The 25,491-nt window shown below is 41.7% G+C and overlaps 1 protein-coding gene and 2 long non-coding RNA genes across 3 annotated transcripts in view; 1 reads left to right on the forward strand and 2 right to left on the reverse strand.

Moving 5' to 3' along the window:
• LOC132973218 (uncharacterized) overlaps positions 1-25,491 on the reverse strand; it is a 360,126-nt gene that overhangs the window by 298,676 nt on the left and 35,959 nt on the right. The gene's annotated exons all lie outside the window — the stretch shown is intronic.
• Positions 1-25,491, forward strand: part of b4galnt4a (beta-1,4-N-acetyl-galactosaminyl transferase 4a) — a 156,433-nt gene that overhangs the window by 128,179 nt on the left and 2,763 nt on the right. The window contains exons 9-19 of the mRNA XM_061036546.1: positions 16,975-17,041; positions 18,672-18,836; positions 19,126-19,235; positions 19,829-19,929; positions 20,211-20,284; positions 20,413-21,874; positions 22,352-22,731; positions 23,564-23,717; positions 23,810-23,882; positions 24,565-24,718; positions 24,979-25,105. Of these exons, the coding sequence (XP_060892529.1) occupies positions 16,975-17,041; positions 18,672-18,836; positions 19,126-19,235; positions 19,829-19,929; positions 20,211-20,284; positions 20,413-21,874; positions 22,352-22,731; positions 23,564-23,717; positions 23,810-23,882; positions 24,565-24,718; positions 24,979-25,105 (2,867 nt within the window). The remainder of the gene's footprint in view (positions 1-16,974; positions 17,042-18,671; positions 18,837-19,125; positions 19,236-19,828; positions 19,930-20,210; positions 20,285-20,412; positions 21,875-22,351; positions 22,732-23,563; positions 23,718-23,809; positions 23,883-24,564; positions 24,719-24,978; positions 25,106-25,491) is intronic.
• On the reverse strand, positions 1,271-2,619 carry LOC132973219 (uncharacterized). The gene is made up of 3 exons (XR_009672975.1): positions 2,569-2,619; positions 2,340-2,389; positions 1,271-1,983 (listed from the first exon to the last, which is right to left on the reverse strand). It is a non-coding gene; the product is annotated as an uncharacterized LOC132973219 (long non-coding RNA).

Here is a 25,491-nt window from a genome sequence, read left to right on the forward strand (position 1 = left end):
ACTAACTTTCTGCTGTCTCTCTGACTCTCCTCCTGCACCATTTCTCTCTTCAGTAGCTGAGCTCTGCACCTCAGGCAGAGCTCAGAGATGAGTGGAGCTTAATTTCGAGATGAAGTTTCAAACGAGAGCCCACACGCCTCGTGTGAGCCTGTGCTTTGAGTGGGAGGGTGGATGATAAAAAGAGATCACTGGTGTGTGTTTGGAATGAGTCTCTTAACAAGCCCCAGGTTATCATCATCGCGGTGACCATCATCATCAGAAAAAGCTGCAGCACTGGAGCTGCTCTCTTCTTTCATAAAATTTCAGTGGCACTTTTCACCCGCAGGGTTAATGATTTTTTTTAACTTCTCTCTCAGTGAATCTTTATTCCCTGCAAACTCTTGTCTGAGTGCCTCTGGCTTCTTTCCTTCACCTATATTTCTGTCTCCATGCTAGTTCTTATTAGTTTCTTCCTAAGTCTTTTTTTTTAATGAACCCTCTTGTCATATTTTATTTTGCCTTTTTTTTAAGTTTCTAAAAACTATTTATCACTTCAGCACTCCTTAACCTCAGGGCACAGAGTCCTGCTTTCCTCTGTTCTCTTTCTCTCTGAGCTGTTCAGTGTTGTTCATGTCAGCTAGATGAGATGAGTGTTTGACAAAGAGAGGAAGGCACAATCATGCCGTACTTACACTCAGGCCTGAAGTGTGAATCCAAAATGGTAAATCAGTTTAATCAGCTGTCGTGTTTTTTTTTTTTTCACACCAGCTGTATAAAATGTACCCTTCATGGCAGGTGTCCCAATATACTGTTGCAGTGATGTTGTGGGTCCTTGGTGTGGGTGTGTTAGGAATATTCTGCTGATGATGTGCAAGTGTGACTAATAAATTACAGCCCATGACAGCCACAAAGACAAAACGAATAACTGTCCCTTTATTTGGATCAGACAAACAGACTGAGGATGTGACATGATAAAGGCAGAGATGGTTCACTGTTTATCTCTCCTTGTTGCTGGACTGGTGGCTCTTGGCTGGTTTATCTGGTACCCGTGTGGACAGTGAGGTCCTCAGGCTCGATAGTGTTGAACATTTGCAGGTGTTAGGACGTGTTGACATCAACTTGCACATTATTTCAATTAGAAAACTGCTTCTCCTTCTATACTTAGATCATCTAATGTAATGTGTGCTGCAAATTATAAACGTTGACTCATCAAAACTGAGGCTAAATGTTTGTTGTTGATAGAGTATTGTAGAATATTTCTCATACAACCACTTAAATTGATAAATTCCATGATGTTGCCCTGTGTTTGAAAGGCTAAATGATGGAGGGTTGTGTTGGATTTGCTTTTCCGTCATATTTTAACAGTCAAACAATCATCCAGGATCTCTATACTTTATTTGATTTTTGTTGGGATTTCTTTGTTAAATTATGTTTTATACTTTCTCCTATGTCCCAGCAGTTCAACCTGATGGTCTCCCTTACTTATTTTCCACATGGTTAATGAAGCCAGGGGTTGTTTATTGAGGTGGTTTTTTTTTCATAAAATGTTTAAATAAACTTTTAAAAAATCTGACATGACTTTCTGATTAACTGGAGCACTACAATGTGTTGGTCACAGTAAGATAATTTAGCAGTTAAGTTTATAGCTCACATTTGAAAAGGCCTTGAACTGACATTAATTTCTTCTTGACCACCAACAGCTAAGACAACAGCAAAGCTAACAGACAAGCTCAGCTTGTCACAGCCGGGCTCGTCTGAGATAAATGGCCTTCAAACTTATTTAATATTAAACATTTAAAGCCAATAAGCATAACAAGATATGCATGAGATTCCATTTAAATGTATTCAATCACAGACTTGTCAAACAGTCTGGCATGTTGTGCTGCTGATTTCAAGAGTTAATAACTGAAGAGAAGAAGACCATCGAGAGAGGACAGGAAACACTCGGGACGAGTCCTCCATGTTGTCAGTGGTTGCTGATGGATCTGAATCTGAGAGCATCTTCTGTAATAAAGAAAAACAATCATGGAGTTAAATGTAAAGTATAATGAATTTTACTGTGATGTTTCTGCCTCAGACCTGAAATCAGATCTGTCCTCAGGTTCTGCTAAAATTCAGCTTCTAAAGTTTGTTTTTAAGACAGGAGAACTATTTATGAGGAAAAACAAAATATATAACAAGACATGATGAATCCAATAATATGATCAGCTTTATGAATTTATGTTTTAAGACAAAAGTGTTCCTGCCACTTTCTATTGAAGATTATTGTAAACTGTCATCACATGGGCCAGCCTGATAAATTAAACTAATGTTAAATATTCTCATATAATCAGACAACCAGTTTGTGTGCAGAACCTCACCGGAGCTGGAATCAGAGTCTGGGCTGCTGTTTCCTTTGGACACTGATTTCCTTGAAAACAGAAAGAAGAACAATTTAAACATGAACTTCTTGCAGAACCACAGAGGCTGTTAAAATCTTCTGCTAGTCTTCCTTACATTTTAAGAAGGATTATAAATTGTTACTAAAATTACTTTGATGCTGATAGCGGTTACAATAACACAGTCCGATCATATGAGAGATAATTTTACCTTTGAGTCCTATGTGAAGACGTTCTCTTCAGAATCAGTGCTGCAAAGACAGTTTATTTATCAGAGGATGTACTGTATGCAAAGTAGATTTTTTTTAGCTGTAATTCCTCAAAAAGATTTGAGACTGCTTTGTTATTTGAGAGCACAGATTGTTTCTTTTCCCTTCTCTCTGTTTGACTGTACATGACCTTTTAGTGCTGTAAAAGATGCTACAGTAAATCCTGGATCAGCTGTGTGGATGGTGTGACTGTGTGGTAAAGCTTTGTTAAAGTTGTCACGCACATACTCATATGCCTTTGGAGAGTAAAAGTGCAGTGTGGTGGCAAACTGCTTATAAAATATAAAATAGTATTTTATTGGTGAGGTGCCCCAATCAAAGCGTCCTACAGAGTAGCAGCAGCGGGCTGTAGAGGGAGGAGAGGAGGACACCGGAGGGGGCGAGCTGGGGGAGAGACGAGAGACCCGAGAAAAAGGAAATCCTCAGTTTAAAATATAATGTTGGCGAAAAGAGGGAAATAGGAAGACATAAATGTCAATGTTGAAATTCTTTTGAATGCAGAGGCTGTGAATGTTCAGTTTTCTTTGGCTATAAAAAGACAACAATAGCCTGTAGTTTAATCATGGTGTTTATCTTCGTTAACGATTATTGAAGCGAAGTAAAAAAATAAATGCATGACATTTAAAACATATTAACATGTGTGGGGAAAAACGTGATCTTTATGTCTTCTTTTATTGTGCCTATGTCTCCTCCTAACTACAATAACAGCAGCATGTTGTGTGTAACACTGATCTCCTGCATTAACACCTTCCTTTCAAAAGGTGTTAAATACAGACACAGTCACAATCACCGCAGGTTTTGGTCAGGTTTTGTCAATTTTTAGTACAAATTCTCAATGAGCGTCATTAAATTTACAATATGATCAACTTGTGACTGTTGAATTGGTGTGTGGAAGACAATGCAGAATATTTATCACGTTTAAGCAGCATGATGCTCAGTTAATATTACATTACACCACCGCAGATTGTTGATGTTTGTGTTCACGTTTCAGTTAGTCTCTTAAATCAGTAACAATTATATTAAATCAGATCTTACCTTTAGTTTTATCTGGATACATAGAGAAATATTCTACCCTCGTATATAGTACTATGAATTTCAGTCTGCACGGTGAAAGTAAAACCTGTTACTCTCTGTATAGCCCACTTATCACTCAGACTGTAAAAATGTACACATTAGTAATGATGCAGGCCAGATTACAATTATTTGACTTTGTTTTTGCCCTAGATACTTTTTTGAGACTTTACCAGACTATTTATTTTTGCTGTAAAATAACTGTACAGTCAATGAACCACATCTATGAGCAGATTTTTATTACGATTCTTGGTTTTAAATACAATTTAAATCACAATAAATGATATAACAATATCAAGAAACATAGCATGTCAATTATTAGGTTTGCTCATGTTAAAAAATAAAATAAAAAGATAAATCATGCCGGACAAGTAACCTAGCTTTACAACATTTCGGCTAACCTTAGACTGCTTATGTGTTAGCTAGCTAGATAACGACTTTAACCAACCAATGACACATAAATCACACTTTTTTACTTACCGAAAAAACTGCAAAGATCCCTTAGATCCAACAGGTCGGTTAGAACAGTTTACTTCAGAACAACTCATTTTGCCAGCTCAAAAAAGACGAAAAAACTGAACGGAAAAATTGAATGGCGTCTCGGCTTTCCTTCACTACGTAACTTTTGCTATTCACAAAGAGAGCTACGTAAGATCGGCGGCTGTCAATCATCGTCAAATATGACGTAAAATCCCGTTTTTCAACCTCAAATAACTTATTTAAAACAAACTTCACAGAAAAATGAGCACTTGAACACAATGTAGGGTGATAATAACTAATGATCACAGCAGAGTTTAGGTTTGGAAAAAAATTATGTGACGAGTATTTTAGCTTTACAGTTTGACCCACATCCCATCTGTTTTCATTGAGGAGGCGGGGTTTATGACCTATACTGCAGCCAGTCAGCAGGGGGAGCTCTAAAAATAAAAGCTTCACTAGACCGGGAGCTTGTCCCGTCCATTATTTTTACAGTCTATGGTCAGCACCTGTGTGTCTGATCGGACTTAAAGCTGTTTGTTTGTTGTTACTGACGTTGTTCCCTCCTCTAGATCTTTGCTTGTGCTGTACTTACTCTTTGAGGTTAGTTGCTCTGGATAAACGGGTCTGCTTAATGAATAGTAGGATATTAAAATACCAAGATAGGCTCATGATTTATAAACAGGTGTTTGACTCTGAGATTGGCAGTCAAATTGCACATGGGCCGACCGAGCAAGCAGCCTGTAACAGTCACTCCTGTTCCTTTTCTTACGTTCTTGTATTTTCTGATTCTGATTCTGATTCTGAACAAGGTTCTTTTGAACAATTGGACTTTTTGGGGTCACCTCCAGAGTTAAGCCCAATATTCTTTTTTTTCTTTGCTAGGTTCGGCCACATTTTTCCCCCACAATTTTTTCCCCAACAAGGGTTTAACTTTGTGTCCCTGTGGCTTCTTGCAGGGCAGGAAGTGTAAAATAGGGTTAAACCACAGAGTCTTCTGGCTGACAGCTGCATTTTTGAGAGTAGGAAGAAAAAGCTAACACAATAAAGTTGCAGGTCATGAAAGACAGTCAAAGCTGTATTTTTTCAGTAAGGGTGACCAATACTACATGATGTTGACAAGAGAAGCTTTTGAAATGGAGTAAAATAAGTACATTACTTAAACCTCCATTCCTGGATCATATTACATCTGCTCAGTGCCCTGCAGTAAGTTAGACCGTTACTTCCTATTTCTGTTTTAAGTCTATAGGCGACATGTGTTTGTCCACAGTGAAGGCTTAAGTTGACTATTTCAGAATAACCAAATACAAATTGGGTGAAAATAAGAGAACTGCTTAAAAATAACACATATCCAGGGGCGCTGGTGGCGCAGTGGTTAGTGTGCGCGCCCTACGTGTGGAGGCTGTCGGCTCAAGCATGCGGCCCAGGTTCACATCCCACCTGTGGCCTCTTTCCCACATTTCATTCCCCACTCTCTCGCCCTGATTTCCGACTCTATCCACTGTCCTATCTCTCCGTTAAAGGCATAAAAAGCCCAAAAATAACACATAACCAAAATGTATAAATCAACTTTGCGGCAATTCAAGGCCTCTAAACTAATGATGTTTCTCTTTTTGGAGCTTGACAAAGACCAAAAGAACACAACTGCCAAAGAGAAGAAGATGAGACAGAATAAGGAGGACAAACAAACTGGAGCAGAGTTTAGAAAGAATATGTAAATGGTGCGTGCTGGAGGCTTTTACATGAAATATTTCTTTTCTTTTTCCTTTGGTATTTCTTATTCAAATAATCAGCTTTGTTGCAGACTTTGCCAGTCATCCAGAAAACTGTTGAGATTATTATGTCAACCGGTAAATCAAGGTCATTTGGAAACCCTCCTCTGTCTCTGTCTCTGTCTCTGTCTCTCGCTCTCTCTCTCTCTCTCTATTTCACTCATTCCAACACCTCGCCCTCAGCCCACTACTCACGAGGCAATCAAAGTGGGTTTGCAGTCGTAGTAACAGTGTAATGAAACGTACAAAAGTCATGCAACAAATCAAGATAGTGTGTGGTCAGGCTCGTGTGTGTATGTGTGTGCGCTGCACTGTCACCCAAAGGCCCCAGTGTGTGATTTAGCAGCAGAATACATTTCACACCTTGACAAAAATAGCAGATTTACCGAGACCGGCCCACAACAGGGTAAGCCCAGAGCTCACATAAATCCGCAGAAGCCCAGCGCTGCACTCATTTGTTAAAGAGCAGATAGTGTGGATTCACAGCTCTTTTCTCCTCTGTGCTATACCAAGCTGTGATTGCATGTTCAAAGGTGGGCTGTTCCTCCGGGAGTGTGTTTGTTTTCTCCTGCTTGTTACAAAGAAACAAGAGGGAGTAAATATCAGATAGTACACACGGCTGGAAGTTTCCCTTTGGCAAGACAAAAAAAATAAGAAAGGGAGGTCTTGTTCTGTCTGTGTTGGCTCCCTTTTATTTTTTACTCATGTGAAGGAATTAGGAGGAATGGCTGCAGGAAGGCGGAACAAAAACAGAATTAGAATCAGGGAGTGACAAGTTGGGAATACACTGGCTTTCCAGAGGCGATGGAAACAACTGTTTGTATACGAACAGCAGGCCAATGAATAAGGAGATTGTTAGGATGAGTAACTAAAGCTGCACTCAGACTGAACCTTTCCATTACTGCGCCCTGCCTCAATGTTTTTCTTCAATTAACTTCAAATAAACCTCCTTTTTAGAGTGATGACCGCTTTTTTTTTTTAAAGGATTATACTGGATGAAAGAAGATTTAGCACGCACAAGTGTCATTAAGTTCTTTAAATGTCATCTGGATCTTTGTGGGTAAAACACCGGACCTTTCCACAGGCCTTAATGGAAAACGTCTCCCGCCTGCTCTATGACAGAATGAGAGAATGTGTTGGCCGTTAAATGATGTGATTGAGTTGAGGAGGCAGTGAGAGAAAGAGGAGAAGAAAGGCATGCCTTAATTAGTAATGGCAACTTTATGGAGAGGCCAGAGGTGTGGGATTTAAATGCCCGACTTTAATGACCCAGTTTTATCACTCCTGCCAGGCCAAACCTTAAACTGCCCCACCAATTAATACACACACCAACGCATGCACAGACACACACACACCCATCTATACTCAAACCCTGCAGACTCATGAGTGAAGTCACAAAGGCAGAACCGTACACAAATGAGCACCCAGGCCCCTCAACATCTGCCTCACGCCTCCCCCTGTAAGTGTAAATCAGGAGTGGTCCCTGCGACCTGGAGCCAGCTCTTAAAGTATATGGCCTGTGTCATTTTACTTTGGCAATATTTCAGCTTTCTTTCAGTTTCTTTACCACCTCAACACCTTTTAGTGTTGGCTTTGGTTCAGCCGCTCTCAGACATATGGAGTTTGTAACCTCAATCCACTTTTTTTCTTAACTGTTTGAATACCTTTAACCCCGCCCACTTCACAGTTTCATTTGATATATTCTCTAATTTTTTACATTCTTGTGTATAGTCATGCACATGATACCCTTCTCTACTAGTGACTTTTATTTTTGTCACACATATTAATTACCACACTTAGATAAACTCTAAAGTACTTTTCTCTAGCAGTACTTGGTGCTTGTTTTTCTCCTCCTTTCTCATGCCAACATAAGTTTAAATCAGTTATTTGTTTGCTGGATCACATTTTAATTTACTGTTGTCCTTTTGCCATTTCTTTCCAAGCAGTCACATGTATGATTTTTTTGAAGACAAACATGTTCTCACCCAAGGAGCAAGAATGAAGCCAGTGCAGAAGTGCATAAAAAAAATGTTGTTCCATCGACTGTCTGCTTGACACTGAATGCAAAAGCCAATGATCACATGTTAAAAAGCCATTTTTGACAGCAGGAGAAAACATGTTTACACCCTTGTACGAAAACTAGTATTGGACTGAATGGCTCATTTCTTTATTCCTAAACACGGTTCAGGGGTTTAATTTTTTTTAAATTCGCCCATTTTGATTTTATGAAGACCAGGAGTTCTGTGTACATTTTGGAGTGGCTGAGTTGACTGACAGATGGGTGCGTTGTTGCTGTTTGTCAGGACCCTAAAGGCTTGTCTCTACTCCACCGCTTTGTCTGTTATGTATAGATTGAGCAAAAGTTACTTGGAGAATAGCTTTCTATGGCGATCACCATCCCTCAGCTTCAAAATGTCTCTTCAGAAGACAATGTGGATAGTCACTGAGACTACTCAGTTTTATGCAATCTCCGCTCTTACCTCTAAAATGGTATGTGACACTTTCACTGCCATCTTCATTTGTCCTACTGCCCCCTAGAGGGCACAGTCCATGCCAGTATTTAAAACATGAACCATTTCTGGATAGTGTTATCCATAGGTTTATCTGTTGGGGGACTGGTCTCTGCTGGAAGGTCAGTTGCATGTTCACTTAACTTCAACAAAATATTTTTCCTTTACCCTTCTTGGACATGTATTCAGAGGCGAAATAAACTAAGGAAGGACAAAAAGAGAAAGCACTGCTTCAAGATGTAGGGTGCAATTGATTATTTTCACCAAACCTTCTGTATTGTAGAGCCTGTAAGAGTATTTCCTCTCTGACAGCCAAGATCGCTCAAAGCATTTTTTCTTTCCTTTTCAATCTGTCTACACTTTGCTCTGTGTGTGATACCTGGATAAGCCCCACCCTCGGTAGGATTACGCAAGAAGAGCAGACATCGCTCAGGACAGCGACACGCATAAACAACGTTCATGCTCTGTTGAAAATGAGTGCTCATAAATTACCTAAATAAAAAATAAAACAAGTATTTTGTTGCTTTCTTTTGAAGGGGCTGGCGGATGTGTTGTGGGGGTGATTGGTAGGTGAAACAGTGCAGAATGAATATCCAGGCTTTTCATTGTTATGACGATGACAGAATGTCATGGATGCAAGACTTGGACATAAATTATAAGTGTTCTCATATCTCAATAAAATGCCACAGCTTAATTCTTATTCATAAATCAGCTGAAAAAGAAAAAACATTTGGAGTAAAAGGATAAAAGCTGTCTTTAGAGATGATGTTTGTTCTTCTCTTTCTGTCCAACATGAAAACACTTTTTCTTCTCTCTAATGCAGATGTGATCTGACACTTCCCAAACAGCACCGTCCCACACTTGACATATCATTTTAACATTAAATAGGAAGTTAGTATCCTGTCACCCACACTCATTATGTTCTCATCATGCCAATTTTCATATGCTTACATTTTCTTTCATCCTGTCTTACCAAGTCTAATCTTTCAGTGACTCTCTTGTTATATATGATAAAGGATAATGTTTAGATTTTTTTGTCAGCTAAAAATTGTGGCAGTAGCTCAGTCTGTTGGGACTTGAACAGGAGTGTCGCCGGTTCACTGTTGATGTACCTGGTCATTACTCGCAGTTCCTTCTCATCTTTTGCCATTGCTTCTGCTGCTCTCTTTCCTCACTCTCCCTCTTGAGCTTCTCTGAGTACTCTGAAGCGACTTATTCTCTTATGCCCCATCTCTACTGCTCTCAGCTCTTTGTACATCTCTCTCCTGACCTCCTTACTCCTCTCCTCTGGGGTCAGTTTCATTAAGCTTTTAACAAGCTTCCATTTCAGCAAGAAGAGAACAATTCTGTTCTGAAAACATCTTGCGTATTCCTCCATATTTAAGGTGGATAATTGTACTCCACTTGGTTAGATTGATTACTTCTTTCTGTTGCTTCACCGAGATCTGTTGTCTTTAGGGTTTCTGCTGAATGATCTTCTTAGGCTGAAAACTGAAGCTCTCAGACTTCTGATGGAACTTCACAATCCCCAATATTTATGTTTATTCTTCACTGTAATCCCATGAAGGGAACCCCTATTTTTATTTTATTTTTTACATTTGCCTGCTCAGAATGTTGGCTTGCATGATGCCCCATTGCTGTCAGTTAGTTTGGTCTTTTTGAAGTCTTTTTTTCATTTACAGGTTGTTTAATCCGTAGTATTTCTTTTAAAGGAACACTGTGCTACATTTAACACATAAATACAGCAGAAATCAAGTATCCTATGTAAATGTCTCTCTGAGTCTTGACTGTCTACAATGAGTGAGAAGTGTGAGTCCCTCCAGCTGTACTGTTGTCATAGCCGTGTTAACTTCATTATTACATGGTGCTAGATCAGTCAGTTCTGGGTTATACCTTTCTCCCCTATGTTGATCAAAGTGTCTGCATGCCTTTGTCACACGTTTGATTCTTGTGGCTGCAGAGCAAACACATGGGATTTCAAGAGGAGTGCTGAGACAGTCTGTCATGTAAGTTTGACTTGATCTGAATCTCGTGAGAGTGTTAGTGTGACTAACTAGTTTCCCCTCAGAGAGCACACAGGGCATCGATGTAGACACACATAGTACCATGGACCAGTAATTGCTATGGATATTGGGCTCGTTTGTCTTTTTCAAACGTCTGGTCTGAGACACTTTGGCTAATGTTTAATTCAACATAGAAAATCAAACAGCCCGTCTCGCTTTCCACCTCCTCATCCCTCTTTGAATATTGTTGCCTCGTCCCTCAGGAAAGACTCGATATGACGGGGAAAACAAGCCACCGTTTTCATGTCAGTGTGACGGGGAATGGAGAGTGGCATTTATCACAAAGCATATGAGTGTGTAGTTTTTTCTGGCTGTCAGTGAAAATAAGAATACAATCAGTCTGCAGCTTTATGGCCTTGTTTTCCCGCTGTAGTTTTTGGTTATGGCTTTTTCTCATCAGGTGCTTTGTCCGCTCTTCGTTCCTGTCAACTTTCATTACGCGAAGGTTCTACGACGGTATCCGCAAAGCATCAAAACACCAGCAGTCTTTTTCTGTGCTCTGTTGGAGGGGTATCTGCTCACAGTCTGTCAGGAGTTTCTCCTTGATGCGCCTGTCAGTGTGCAGAACCGTAGCTCCATGCTAAAGACTTTCCATTCCTGGCAATGTTCAAAATTCACACTTTGCTTCTCTTCCCACCAAAGCTGTCATAACTTTTATTGTATCCCATCAGTAAATGGACCTTTTTCTTGTCATCCCCTGTCATCTCACACATGTACAGTACATCTATTATTGAGAAAGACATGTATTAATACTTAAAGAAAGGTCCTAAACACTGATTTAAAGGGCCAACTTTATCAAACACAGCATGTCTGGTACAATATCATTACTAAAAAGCCCAAAACCCACCAGAGCAAGTGCAGTGAAGGATCTTTTGTCTAGTAAGTCTAGTTATCGAGGTGTGTTCCAGCTTCATCAAAGTTCAATTAACTGAAATTAAACTATAGTCTTTGTTCAGATGTAACTTTTTAGCAGCAGTATTTCTGAATAGATTTATTGACAAACCAGGAAAATTACGCAAAAATGAAGCTCATATCTTTAACTGCTGAAGGGCTCAACCACTCAGACCTCTTTGCTATGGGTCGAGGCTCCTGGTGAGCTGGTCAATGTTCACGGTTGCTGTTTGTTGAGGCAAATTGGCTTTACCATCAGAAGCAACAAACAGGACCGAGTCATTCAAAGCACACTGCTGAAACAGCCTTTGTCTTCATCTTCCATGGAAAAGATTCAGTGGGTGGTGTATTTGACTGTTTAAAGACAGCACTATGGCATTAATTATCATAAAATCAAAAACCTGATCTACATGTGTTCAGGACAAGATCAGCAAAGTGATGAATGCTACCACTTTGTGGCTTATATTGTGTCATGTTAGTCAGATACAGCCATGAAACTCTGGATTTCTCCATAATGAAGGCTGTCAGCGTTGTTTACTGTACCGTGTAAATGACAATAGAACAACAAGAGCTTCTTTCAATTCAACTTCACTCAACAAAGAGACAAATACACCAACACTCAAAGGATTTCAATACACACTCTCATTAGCACTTGCAGTGACTCTCACGCTCTCACTTTGCCTTTTGTGCGCCACAACAACAGGACACCATTTTTGGAGTGTTAGCAACCTGTCCTTCTTAATGAAGTCACTGTTTCTGTGGTTAAAAGGTCTTCTGGCAATATATACACAGGTCAATGGAAGCACTTGAGCTGTCTTTGACCTTCCAATCAGACTCCAAATAAGTGGCAGACAGAGTCATGGGTGAAGGGACGTTTATAATGCCAATTTATTGTCCTAGAAATAATGAGGTCTCTGTGTCCATGTCTCTAACCTAAGTGACAACCTCCATCTCTTTGATAGTTGGTCACTTGTTTGGAAGTAGAATTCATTGCATTACATGTAAACTTTTCTACTGTTACATTGACAGATATCAAACACAATGTATGTTTGAGGCGGATTAAAATTAGGCTTTTTGGATTTGAGGAAATTGGTGACTCTTGTTTTGACTTCTTTCTCCTCTCTTCCTCCATCCACTCTTTACATCATATTAATAACTCTAAGTTGTCAACAACAACAGCAACAACTGGCCTTACTGTAAAATCTACCACATTTTTGTCCTTGATGAAACCCTTTTTTTAACATGACTTGTCTCACACCTCAACATGGACAATAATTGCTGTTCCCACCTAGCATTGTAGATCAAACGTCATTTTAAGGCGAAGGTGTATTGTTATTTATCTTTCAATAAATTCATGAAAAGACCCCAAATGAGTCTTTCTCTAAAAACTACTATTCTTTTTATGTCTCTTAGCTCAAACCCCCTCAAGTCCTACTCAAGATTTAAAAAGTTTGGTCACATAAACATATTTCACTCTTTAAACACCTGGACTGAAATTTAGCAAGCATTACTCCAAAAGTAAGTAAAAACATCATTCACTGAGGACTCTTTTCAGCTGTGGATTGCAACACAATTTGCACTTCATGGGTTTTAACAGGTGCAAGATAGTGCAATCAAAAGCAACTATAAAGGTTTTCTTATCTGAAGATATTGCGTTTCTAAACGATGAATTGCCTTGCATGTATGTGTTTTTTTTTATAGTTTTGGTGAAACAACGATGGTCTATTACAGAAATGTTGTCACAAATGTTAGTTTATGACCATGCAGCTCATTCAACCTACCCCTTATAAACAAAGGTAACCCCTTAGCAAACAGCAATATAGTGGTCCCAGTCTCTTTTTTTTTTTTTTTTTTTGTCTTTTTCCCTCAGGCAGGTGTCTTTAGGGTGGCTGTGGCTCAGCTGGTTGAGTTGGTCAACCGGAAGGTTGAGGGGTTCGATCCCCAGCTCCTGCAGCCACATGTCCGATGTGTCCTTTGGACACAAGACACTTAACCCCAAGTTGCTCCCACTGCTTTGTCTGCGATGTATGTATGTGGGTGAATGGGATTAGTTATACTTCTGATTGCCACTTTACATAGCAGCCTCTGGTATCAGTGTGAATGTGTGAATGGGTAGGTGTGACCTGTGATGTGAAAGCTCTTTGAGCTGTATAAACTGTATAAACCCAAGTCTATTTACCATTGACTTGGGCTTGTGTTCTCTGTCTTGTTCATCTTTCCCCTTTGCCGGTGACTTTAAAGACACAGTGCCAACATGAGGAAACAGAAAGCGGGGTACGCAGTGAGCCTCTCTGTCTCTACTCCACAAACGGACATAGACTAACAGCTCGACAGCCCTTATCCATTTGTAGCTGTGTAATCATCTTTCCTCAAGTCAAGTCAAGTTTAATAAAGCTGCGGCTGTGGCTCAGTTGGTAGAGTCGTCACCTCTCAACCGGAAGGTCGATCCCCAGCTGAGCAACATGTCCGATGTGTCCTTGGGCAAGACACTTAACCCCGCATTGCTCCCCCTGCTTCGGTGGTGGTGAATGAAAGGATTACTGTTGTACTTACTCTCTGATGTACGTCGCTTTGGATAAAAGCGTCTGCTAAGTGAGTTGTAACATTGTAACATATAGCACATTTCATATGACAAGCATAGACTCAATGTGCTTTAAAGAAACATCTAACAGTAGACAATATACATGATAACAAACACTATGCATAACAATATACTTATGCAAAACCATAAAACCGCAACATGTAAAAAAAAACGTTATCACCTTGTTTAAAAGTCTATGGTTTATTTGGAAGGTTCAGTAATGAAGCAAGCCACAGATTAAAGTGAGCAGGTTAAGAAGATACAGGCAAAAAAAATAACATATTCCCTGGAAATTGTAGGACTCTGCGAAAACTTAATAGTATTGTTTACACTCTGTTGATCTCATCTGATCTTAATTCTGAATTGAATTTAACATATAGAAGGAAAGGTCAAATAGTTTCATTATGTCACTGCTGCTTACGTGTCGCACGAACAAAATAACTTCATACCCATAGTGCCTGAGGCTTTGGAGCAGCAGATTGAATTAAAGGAAACAAACACAACAGCGGCCAGCTCTCTGTGAACCAATAAACTCCTAATCATTGCAGAGCAAAAATAACCTGTGCCTGATGGAACCAGAGGCAAGCTACCTGTGTGTGTGTGTGTGTGTGTGTGTGTGTGTGTGTGTGTGTGTGTGTGTGTGTGTGTGTAAACCTGAATGAAATCACTGTTTGTGTGTCACTCTAGTGGGCATCAAACCACACTGTGATTTGGAGCATCATCGTTTTGACCAGCTGAATGAAAACAATACCAAACCCTCATATGTCATTGGGTTGTCTAGGCATGATGGAACAAAAACTACTGGCTGCCCATTTTGCAGTGGGATTGCATGGTTCTTTTTTTTTTATTTTTTATTTCTCCTTGGATATAGATTTTCCTAGCTCTCTGTTGAACTTGTGGGACTGGTGAGCAGGCCAGTGCTTCTTCCTTCTCCTCCCGGTCCACATTGTTTCCCAGAGGATGATACCATACGCACAGAGTAAACTACAGAGATATTGTTTATGAAACTATTACTTAAAGTTGAAAATGTTAACACACACATTTATGGGTACCAGTTAATTTCACTTCTTTGACAAATTAAATAAAGAAGCACTAAGCCAGACTTTGAGGAGGAACCATTTCTGCAAAATACCCCACAGAGGGTTGACGTGCAGTTTTTTAAGCTTCTCACTTTTAAAGTTGAAATGACAACAGCTGAGTGTTGAACTCTGTTGAGCCTTGAAAAGTGTGGAAGGGTGCATCTGTTTCTCAACTATAGGTGGTAACATAAAGGCCAAGTTCTACCTTTAGCAGTTTTGATTCTTATCATGGCCATTTGGGGGCGGCTGTGGCTCAGTTGGTTGAGGCGGTCCTGCTTATGACCTAGACTTATGTGCTGCTTTCTGCCCTGATTACATGTCAAGTGTTGTTTGTTTCTATTGTTGATATTGATTGATTCTACTGTGGAGGCAGCTTCATGTGTGCAGCACTGGAGTCCAGCCTTTATAGCTACCGCTGACTCTCTTTGAACTTTGCGGTATCAAAAAAGATCAGCAGCATCGACCTCAGTGCTGAGCCTTTTTGAGGTGCATTTCATTTCTGCAGGTTGGATTCAAGGTTCATCAGGCAGGTTGTTTTGTTAGTGCGGTCTCAGTGTCAGACTTTAATGCCTTCCTGAGACACTGGAATAGAACAGAGCCATCAATTGTGTTGTTTGAAACACCGGCTTTCCCACTATGACAAATCTCAAGCCTGCGCCAGTGATAATATACAACTATTCTCAGTCAGCTGGGATTTTAGGCTCACTTTCATTTCTGATATATAATGAGTTTCCTTGGTTAGCATGAATTAAGTTTCAGTACCAAAGAAGCCAAGCTTATTCATGCAACACTGACACAGCTGATTCAGTATCAGCACTTTTTTTTTTTTTAATGATTTCTTTTTCAGTTGCTTGAAACTGAAACTCCAAACTACCACTTCCCAAGAACAACAACAACTCAAGTGCAGTCTCAACTTTTTTGTCCTTGAAGGAGTCCCGCTGTGGCGGTCTCCAGACTTGACCTTGAGGACAAGCACCCTAATATAATGACACGTTGCTGAAGCGTCTGGCGACCTGCTGGGCTGCTACCTGCTGCTGCTCAGCATGACGCCGCTCTGTGTCCTTGTTAGTTGTTCCTTTATATGTGCACTTGCTCGGTTGTTTTCTCTTGTGTTGAAGTGTCAGCGTGTTACTGAAGGAGTACGATACAACATGAGGATAGAACACAACAAATGCTGGATTTGCCTTTTACATATCAGCAGTTGGAGCTCCAACCAGTGCTTCATGAATGACAAAACGGGCACCGCGACACAATCTGAAACTGTTAATGTGTGTGTTTTTGATTTGCATACATATGCGGAGGCATTTGCATGCGCCTGAGGAGGGTGTTTATATTTGTATTCTCATCCCGAGGGCTGCAAAATGACCTGTCTCCTGTGGTTATATCCCGGGTAACCAGAAGTGACGTGGTAATTGTGAAATCTATTTAAAAAGAATTGTAGCCTCTCTCTCCATCTCGTGTATTTCTCTCTGTGTACTTCCATCTATTTTCAGGTCATTACTAGCTCTTCCTTTCCACACCTACTCTTCACCATCTTTTTCCTACGCCTCTGTTCTTCCTCGGCTCACAGTTTCTTTTTTTTTTATGTCTGCTCTTGTTTTGCTCATTTCCTCCTCCCTTCTTTATCCCTCAAGGCGTCACATTTCTTGTTTTTTGTCAATGTACCTCTTTCCTTCTTCTGTCTCTCCGTTCTCAAGTGTGTTTATATAAAAACCCGGTGTCAGATCGATTCTTGTGATGTTGCTCGAATCAATAGCACAGACAGTGTCCCACTTTAGCCTACAAACAGTGAGATGGACGATTTCTGCTCACCTTATACTTTCCACGTGTTGGCATTGGGTTTTCTTGTCTCACCCAATCCCTTCTCTCTCTCTTTCTCTCTCGTTCTGCCTTCACACACACAGTGGCGTCCGTTCCTGCCTGGTCTGAAGTATGAAGTGATAGACTCCGCCTACATCTCCTTGTACACAGGTAAGAGGTCCTCTAACCCTGGAAGCTTTGGTGACGTCTTGTCCAGGGAGATAAATTAGGTTTTATGGCAACTATAGAAATCTATATCTACAGGAGCATGCCGATTAGAGAAAATAAATTATGCTATAAAAAATATCTTCATCAATCTGCTTTGATATGGACGCAGACTTTTTTGATCTCGTGTTTCTCTCTTGTTCCTTATTAGGCACTCTCACATTTTTGTCTTAATCCTGTTGCATGATTAAAATCTACATCTACATTCCTTCATTTGTATATTTATATTTCTCTCTCCACCGGGCAGCTGCACATTGCCTTTTTCTGTGGGGTGTTAAGAGAAGCTACAGGGTCTCAAACTGGCTTTATATTTTCACTATAGATGTCATTCATAGCAGACATGAAAGCAGCAGCTCTTCCCTAGATGTGTAACCTCTGTAGCTTCAAGAATAGCAGGGTGTCACACGGATTCAGTCTTGCTAACAAGGAGCAAGGCAGAGAAAATGAGGTGTGGAGTGGAAACTTTGGGCAAAGCTGTGGGCTGTACGCTGGGGAATGTGTGCCATCATGTTTATGAGCAGCCATTTGAGGGGAGAAGAGGGACTTTTTGTGGTTTATGAGGTCACCTGTCTGAATCCAGCATTACCATCCTCTCATCTCTGCCTTCACACTTTCATTCCTACTCCTCCCTTTATGAGATACTCTCAACTACTTGTAGTCTGCGATTATTATTATTTTCTTTTTACTTTTCAGACGTACATATTTGATACAATTCCACTTTGAAATAACAGGAATGAATCTTCGACACGGGTAGACTGCATTTGTTTGACAATCCATCTATGGTGTTTAAAATAATGCTGAAATAACTCTCCCATACAGTTTTGTTTAAAATTGAAAACCCAGTTACATTTGTTCCAAGGATGGAATAAACTTTTTAAAAAGGGGAAGGAGACGTTCACTGTTTTCTCAGTTTTTCGCTTGTTTTGAGGATTTTAGGATCATAGAAGATTACTTACTCTTGGCAAAGCGTGGAAAATATGTGATCAACAGATGTCTTATTGTTATTCAAGAAGAGGCTTTCCCTGTACATCACCCTGAGCAGCCCCCAGAACACGCACGCGCACACATGCGAACACACACAATGAAAGTGTGTGCATGCTCCTCCCTCTGGAGGATAGAAATGATGCTGACCACCCTCTTAATTATGAAGCATTTCTCCCATCAGGCATTCCTCCTGACATGCCATTAATCACACACGCTCCCTCCTCCTCCTCCCCTGCTATCGATTGCTGTAATTATGACTCAGCTCTGTATTTGTTATCTTCCAACTTTTCCTCTTTTCAGCTTTTGTTTTTGCGCTCCTCTTCTTCTTCCTCTTCTTCTTTTGTTTACTTATCTCTGCCTCTATTTCATTCTTTTTTCCTCCCATTTCTTTAAATTTTCATGTTCTGTATTTTTGATGACTGCGAGACAATTCATGTGCAAATACAGTACGTATATTCCTTGCAACAGCTAACCAAAATGTTTCAATCATTGAATCATTGAATCATCGTTGTTAAAAGCAAGTGAATGCAGACACATTTTCTGCATCATTCCTGTCTCACCTAATATGTGTCCCTGCATCTGTATTTGTCAGACGAGTCCAATCTGAAGATGAACAGCGTCGACCACATCCCACAGACCTTGGCCAGTCACATCCGTCTCCCAGAGGAGTCTCAGCCTCAGGGTCTGGAGGGAGGCAGCATCACGCAGCACGGAGCGGATATGCTGAAGCCGGACCCCAGGGACACCTTTTACAGCAGTAAATCTGCCACTCATCATTTCCCGCTGCCCCCTATTTCTGTCCTCATCCTCCTTTTCAGGCCTGTCATTTTCTCTGACTGACTGATTGACGGTCTGGCCTGCAGCCTCTCTTGGTTGTCAGTTTAGCTGTATTCAGACTGTCATTTCGTCTTGGCAGCTGTGTTCCACATTGTGTGTCTTTTCCTTCGCACTTATCATTTCCCAACCTTCTAAAAACCCAAACACACGTTTCTTTTTTGTATCTTAACTTAAATATTCACCTTTTCCATCTCTTTTTGTCTCATCAGCTCCTATGATCGACCCCTCTCGGCTGGAAAACGTTCTTCCTGCCTGTCTCTACTCGCCAACTTATGTAGTCAAAGACTTCCCAATCGCAAGATACCAGGGCCTGCAATTTGTAAGTCACCTCTTCATCACCTTCCCTCTACTGAAGTTAAAAAGACCTGCCACACTGATGATGTTTTTTTTAGTGTCAGTATATGAGAAAGTGAGCTCCTGCTTAAATAAGACTTTGGGGTCATCTGAAGTGCATCCAATTATGACGGGAGACTTATACCCTCTTTCAAGTATCCCCCTGCAGAGTCAGCATAATATTTAGCTGAACTGGACGGAGTGCACATGAGCAGAGAAGCCAAATATGTGCTAATTTGTGAATCTCGCCCTTTGAATTAAAGCACATAAAGGAAGGAGCTGGCAGGTAGTGTTGAGTTCTGCTTCCCCCTGTAGGACAACACAAGTTACTGCAGCAGCCGCACAGACAAATGATGAGCAGGAAGCAGAAAAAAAAAAGCTAAAGTATTTTAGATTTGGCAGGATTCCCTGTATAAGACTAAGCAGCTCTTTTTCAAAATAACTGATAACTGATTTAATCTAAATGCTTGTGTTGATCTAATCTTTAATGATTACTTCAACATGATAGTAAACCCCATTCTGAGCGTTTTTAGGGCGAAAGGCATTTTTATTGACATTTTGACTTCTTCTTCTTTTTAGGTCTATCTCTCCTTCGTTTACCCCAACGACTTCACACGTCTGACCCACATGGAGCGAGAGAACAAATGTTTCTACAGAGAGTCCCCTATCTACCTGGAAAAGTAAGGACATTTTTGGTTTTTATCTCAGGGGAATCTTTGGGAACATTTGTCTCTGTCTTCTGTTTATGAGCTAGTTCTTTGATTATGCAGAAAATAAATCTTCAAAAGTCTGTAAAATTGATGGTGAGTTGATTGAGTGATTTATGCAACATCTCTCCCAAAGATGAATTATTTTACGCTGAAAGGCACATTCAAACAATTCAAGCTTCTGATCATCCATGCAGTTGTGTATGTCTAGGTGTGTGTTTAATGTGTGTGTTGTCTTTTGTTGTGGTCGCCAGGTTTGGTTTCTACAAATATATGAAGATGGATGAAGAAGAAGATGATAGATCGTTCTTCTTCCCCAACCCAGATGGTGACTACCAACAATCAAACTCACACTCATGCGTGCATGTATACACACACACACACACACACACACACACACACACACACACACACACACACACAGTACAGACCCTCATGCCTCCTTGTTGTCTGCAGATTTTCTAGAAGAAGAGGAGGTGATAGACACAGAGGACGAAGCAGAGATCGTTGGCACACAGCCGCCCAAAAAGCCTTTCCATCCCAGCCAGACCAGCCACACCTCCAACCCTTCCAACCAGCTCTCCAAGTCTGCGCCCACACCAGCTGGCAGAGAGGGGGAGGAGGAGGAAGAGGAGGACCCTCATGAAGCGGAGGAGGGAGCAGTAAACAGTATCATACGCCGCCGAGAAAAGAGACACTTTCCTCACAGAGATGGTAGGGATCTGGACAGAGACTGGGGGAGAGATCACACAAGAGGAAACATGAGACAAGGAGCCAGGAGGGGAATAGAGGAAGAGACCGTACACAGGGGGATTCAGCCTGACATGGACAGCATGGTCAGGGGTCGCTCCCTGTCTTGGATCCGCACTGGTCCTGCAGAGCTGGGCCCCGGAAGGAAAGCAGCAGGTGAGAAGGGAGCTGAGACTTCGCCCAAACTGACTAAATCATCCCTCCTTTTCCCCAAAAAGTCCTCTCTCTCTGCCCTTGCAAGCCGAGCCAAGCAGATCCTCAGCAACTCCGCCCACAGCAACAACCCCCAAGTTAACAACAACAAACTCCTGGCTAACAAGAAGGAGAAGAAGGAGGAGAATAAGATCTACATCACCAGGCCTCGGCCTGCCAAGGAGCGGGAGAAGGACAGGGAGAGGGAGAGGGAGCAGCGGCGAGAGAGGAGGGAGGAGAGAGCATCACGCCACCCTAGAGAGGTGTTCCCAGGAGTGTTTCTGTACCAAACTGGGAAAACCACAAGGCTGGTCAACCTAGGTGCCAAAGGACATGCAGGGGGAGGTAAAAGTCTTGTTAGTGACCCTCAGCTCTGGCTCAATCCGCCCACAAGAGAGGGTAAGGCATCTCCACACAATGGAAGCACCCACATACAGAATGAGAGTGTTCAGAAGTCCAAACATCCAGACAAAAGCAGGAGGAAAGGGCTGCATCAAGATTTAAAGACTACCGATCTTCCCAGGAAAAGGGACTCGCTTACCCCACTCTCCCTAAATCAGGATCCCCTTCAAGTTACCTTACCAAGGTTCAACTCCACAGAAAACACGCTCCAAGGTCAAACACGGGTCACTTCTTACCTCAGGACCTCAGAAATCACCGAGTCCCAGCAGCAGCCAGAGCCAGATCCCAACCCGGCAGATCTAGAGAAGGATACTAATCCTGATCCTGAGCCAGAGCCAGAGGAGGGTGAGATGTCGGACTACAGCTACGAGGAGGTGGAGGCTCGGCCAGGCTGGGCCGAGGAAAGCATCAACTGGCAAAGGACCTTCTCGGTGAACCCGATGGACTTTGAGCTGTTGCGGTCCGACTGGAACGACCTGCGCTGCAATGTGTCCGGTAACCTGCAGCTGGCGGAGAGCGAGGTGGTGGACGTGCTGGCGCAGTACATGGAGAAGCTCAACGAAAAAAACGGCGGGTAAGGACAACAGGAAGGAGTAAAAATAATGAGGGGCTAAGTAAGGGCTTGTGTTTTCCTGCAACCTTGTGAATTCAAATTATGGTTTCCTCTGCTAACCATTATGTAAAGCAAGAAGTCATTTTCCCTGAGAACATACTGGTCATGCACTGCTTCATTGACTTCATGTTAGCCATCCACTATGTGCTGATGACTATTTTCTGCAGCCGTGCTTACGAACCTTGATGTTTTTATTTTATTTTGTGTGAAGCAGTGAGGCCATTAACTTTCCTCTGTTTGCATTTTCCCCCCACATCACATCACGCTGACTTCACAGCACCACAGATAATGAGAAGCTACATATTTAAATAGGTTTTCCGACAGTCAAACACCAACTAATCCAGCTGTGTGAATGATCCGAGATTTGTTTCTGTCTCAGTCACTTTTCAGAGAACCCGTCTTTGTTTTCTTACCTTTGTTTCTTATCCGTTGCCCAAGGATCTACACCCTTCTGCGTATCGTCAACGTGGAGAAGCGGCGGGACTCGGCCAGAGGGAACCGTTACCTGGTGGAGCTGGAGCTGATGGAGAGGGGCCGCAACGTGGTGCGACTGTCAGAATACATTTACCTGCTGCTCCACCGCGGCAGGCAAGGAGAGGAGAGTTTCGAGAACACTGACTCCGCACCGGCCTCTGCGCCGGCGTCAGCCCCGTCTGCTGCTACGTCCACCCTCACCACACCACCGCCCCCTACCTCCTCCAGGTCCCCCGCCCGGCTAGGAGCCACCCCCTGGAGCACCACCTATGCTAAGCCTCTGCTCTGCCAGCCGGTGATGCTGCAGTGGAGGAAGGATGTGATGGTGCACTTTGTGGTGCCAGGTAGTTCAAAGAAGCAACATTTTGTCAATAAAAGAAATGGAATATGCTCTGTATGCTACCTGCTTTTTGAACTTTGCAAACTGTTTGCAAACTTTTTTTTTTTAAAGGCAAACCTAATCATTTTCATAAAACCTTTGAAAACAGAATAATCAGTGTTAAACTGATTGTAATGGTAACCTGGAAATCTTTCAAGAATGTATTGTTTGAGCTCATGTGAGGAGTTTTAAGGTGGCTATGAAACACACTGAAGTTTATTCTCCTGTCTAAAGATGAACTACAAAAGCAAACAACACCATGCTATATATAACTCTATATTATTTGATATGCCTGTCTCCCCTGGTGCGGGGTAGGTGTCAGATCAGTTGATTAACTACAGGCTGCAAACACAGACCTTTTAGATTCTTTCAAGATCCATTTGAAGTTGCACATTACACATTTAAATTCATAAGGATGTGATTCTTTGTCAGAAAACATTACTTACATATGTACAGGACAAGTTAAGCAAAGAGGTATATGAAACTGCTTTGTCACAAATATCAACACGACCAGAGAGGTCCTCACAGCAGCTTGAAACTTTGTCATGAGCTACTGTTAATCCAGGAACAGAATCATCTGTCAGCCACCTAATGTTAACTTTAAAAACTTCAAATCTGCTTAAAACCTTTTCGTAAACTTAGAAATCTGAAAACCGTTCTACAACTTATTTTATACTGTTAAAATGGAACAACCTATTGTTTGTTTCAAAAGTGTTCAGGCTTTATTTTCTTAATATCTATAATTTTTTTCTCCTTACGTTTTGTGTCATTTTCCCTTTGCTTCTACTCTCCCTCAGTGAAAAACCAGGCCCGCTGGGTACAGCAGTTTATATCTGACATGGAGAACCTTCATCGCCAGACCAAGGACGACAACTTCAGCATCATTATCGTCGACTTTGAGAGCGAAGACATGGATGTGGAGCAGGCGCTCCGAGACAGCAGCGTGCCAAGGTGTGTATGTGATACGACTTCAAACACATTTTGGAAAAGTTATAGAATATTTTAAAGACTTAGTGACGTTTGCTTTCTGTTTGCTTTGACAGATATGAATATCTAAGGAGAGAGGGGAACTTTGAGCGCTCAGCGGGACTTCAAATCGGAGTGGACACTATTGAGGTTAGAGAAGCAAACAATATGTGAGCTGGCAGCGTGGAGAAAAAAAAAGCCACTCACTGAAGGTCAGCCACACACACTGACCACATGACCTTTACTGGCTGATGGACAGGCAGAAAGAACACTCATGCATAATGAATACATCACATCTAGGCCAGTCTGTCACGGGCTGCAGATCCTCGCCCCTCATCTCCGAGCCTCCTCCTGCTTCCCTTCGCCCTCTCCCGCAGAGCCCAGCTGTGGGCGATGGGGAATCGCTCAGACAGTTTGCTGCATTGCCTCTGTCATGCGTATGCCATAGCTGTCGCATCTATTCCCTCTCACAGGTTATCTGTGTGCATGTGCCCTAACGCCAGCTCTCCCTTTGTCATGCACACGCAGCTGGAAAGTTGGACAGACGTTGATCCCGCAGTTGAGTGTCAGTGCTGTCATGGTGAGATGACGGGACTGTCACTCATGTCTGAATGACCTGCAGGCTCTGGAAGTGAAGACACAGCCCGGTCTTCTTTACTTTCTTTAATCCTAAAATCCCATTTGAAGGCGTGTGTGAACATCAGCTCACATCTGGCTAATACACAGAATCATCAAAACAGACCTTTCTTTCACTCAGGCATGGGAAAGATTTAGTGATTATTTACATGGAATGGCTGTGTTCATGTGGGTTCGTTTGTGATTCCCCTTGCAGGATAGTCACAGCATTGTGTTCCTGTGTGATCTGCACATCCACTTCCCTCTCAACATCTTGGAAAGCATCAGGAAGCACTGTGTGGAGGGCCGGCTCGCTTTCGCTCCCATTGTCATGAGACTCGGCTGCGGCAGTTCACCACTGGAGCCTGACGGTAACTCACAAATACACAAACATGCGGGAAGACACTTGAACAATCACTCATTTATTTATATCGTTTTCAAGTGTGTATACTGGCTCATCACTCAAACTCATTCCCCAGTAAGAGACAACACAATGAAGGTTTTCAGTTTGCATGCACAATAAGTGCATTTGCATCAAAAGCACTTTCCAGGCATCAGACTTTCTCATTTATGAAAAAAAACTCTGGATGCATGTGGACAAACGGTTGCTCACTTTTTGTTCTCTCTGCAGGTTACTGGGAGGTGAACGGCTTTGGCTTGTTTGGGATCTATAAGTCCGACTTCGATAAGATCGGGGGGATGAACACAGAGGAATTCAAGGACCGCTGGGGAGGAGAGGACTGGGAGCTGCTGGACAGGTAACTCAGTAACAAACTAACACAAAAAAATCTGCAAGAGAAAGGTTAGAAGATTTGTATTTTTTCTAGATTGAGACTCTGCAACCACATGTGGGTAGATACTTCTTCAAACACTCAATGCAAATACAACACAAGCATAGGAAAATAATAATAACAATAATAATAATAATAATTACTAAGAGGAAAAACAGAAGTAGTCTGGAAATGATTATTGGTTTGAAAACAGGCGTTTTCTCATTTACTGCTTGAGCTACTATGTCATGCAAATCTTCTTGTTCTCCTTTTCAGATTGTACCACCTCTCAGTTTGCTGCCTTAACCCAGATAGTGCAGGGGGTGTTGCAACATAATAGCTTACCGGTACTTATTCTTTCCCATAGCATTTTA

This window comes from Labrus mixtus, chromosome 4 (genome assembly GCF_963584025.1).
Source record: "Labrus mixtus chromosome 4, fLabMix1.1, whole genome shotgun sequence".
NCBI classification, from domain to species: Eukaryota; Metazoa; Chordata; class Actinopteri; order Labriformes; family Labridae; genus Labrus; species Labrus mixtus.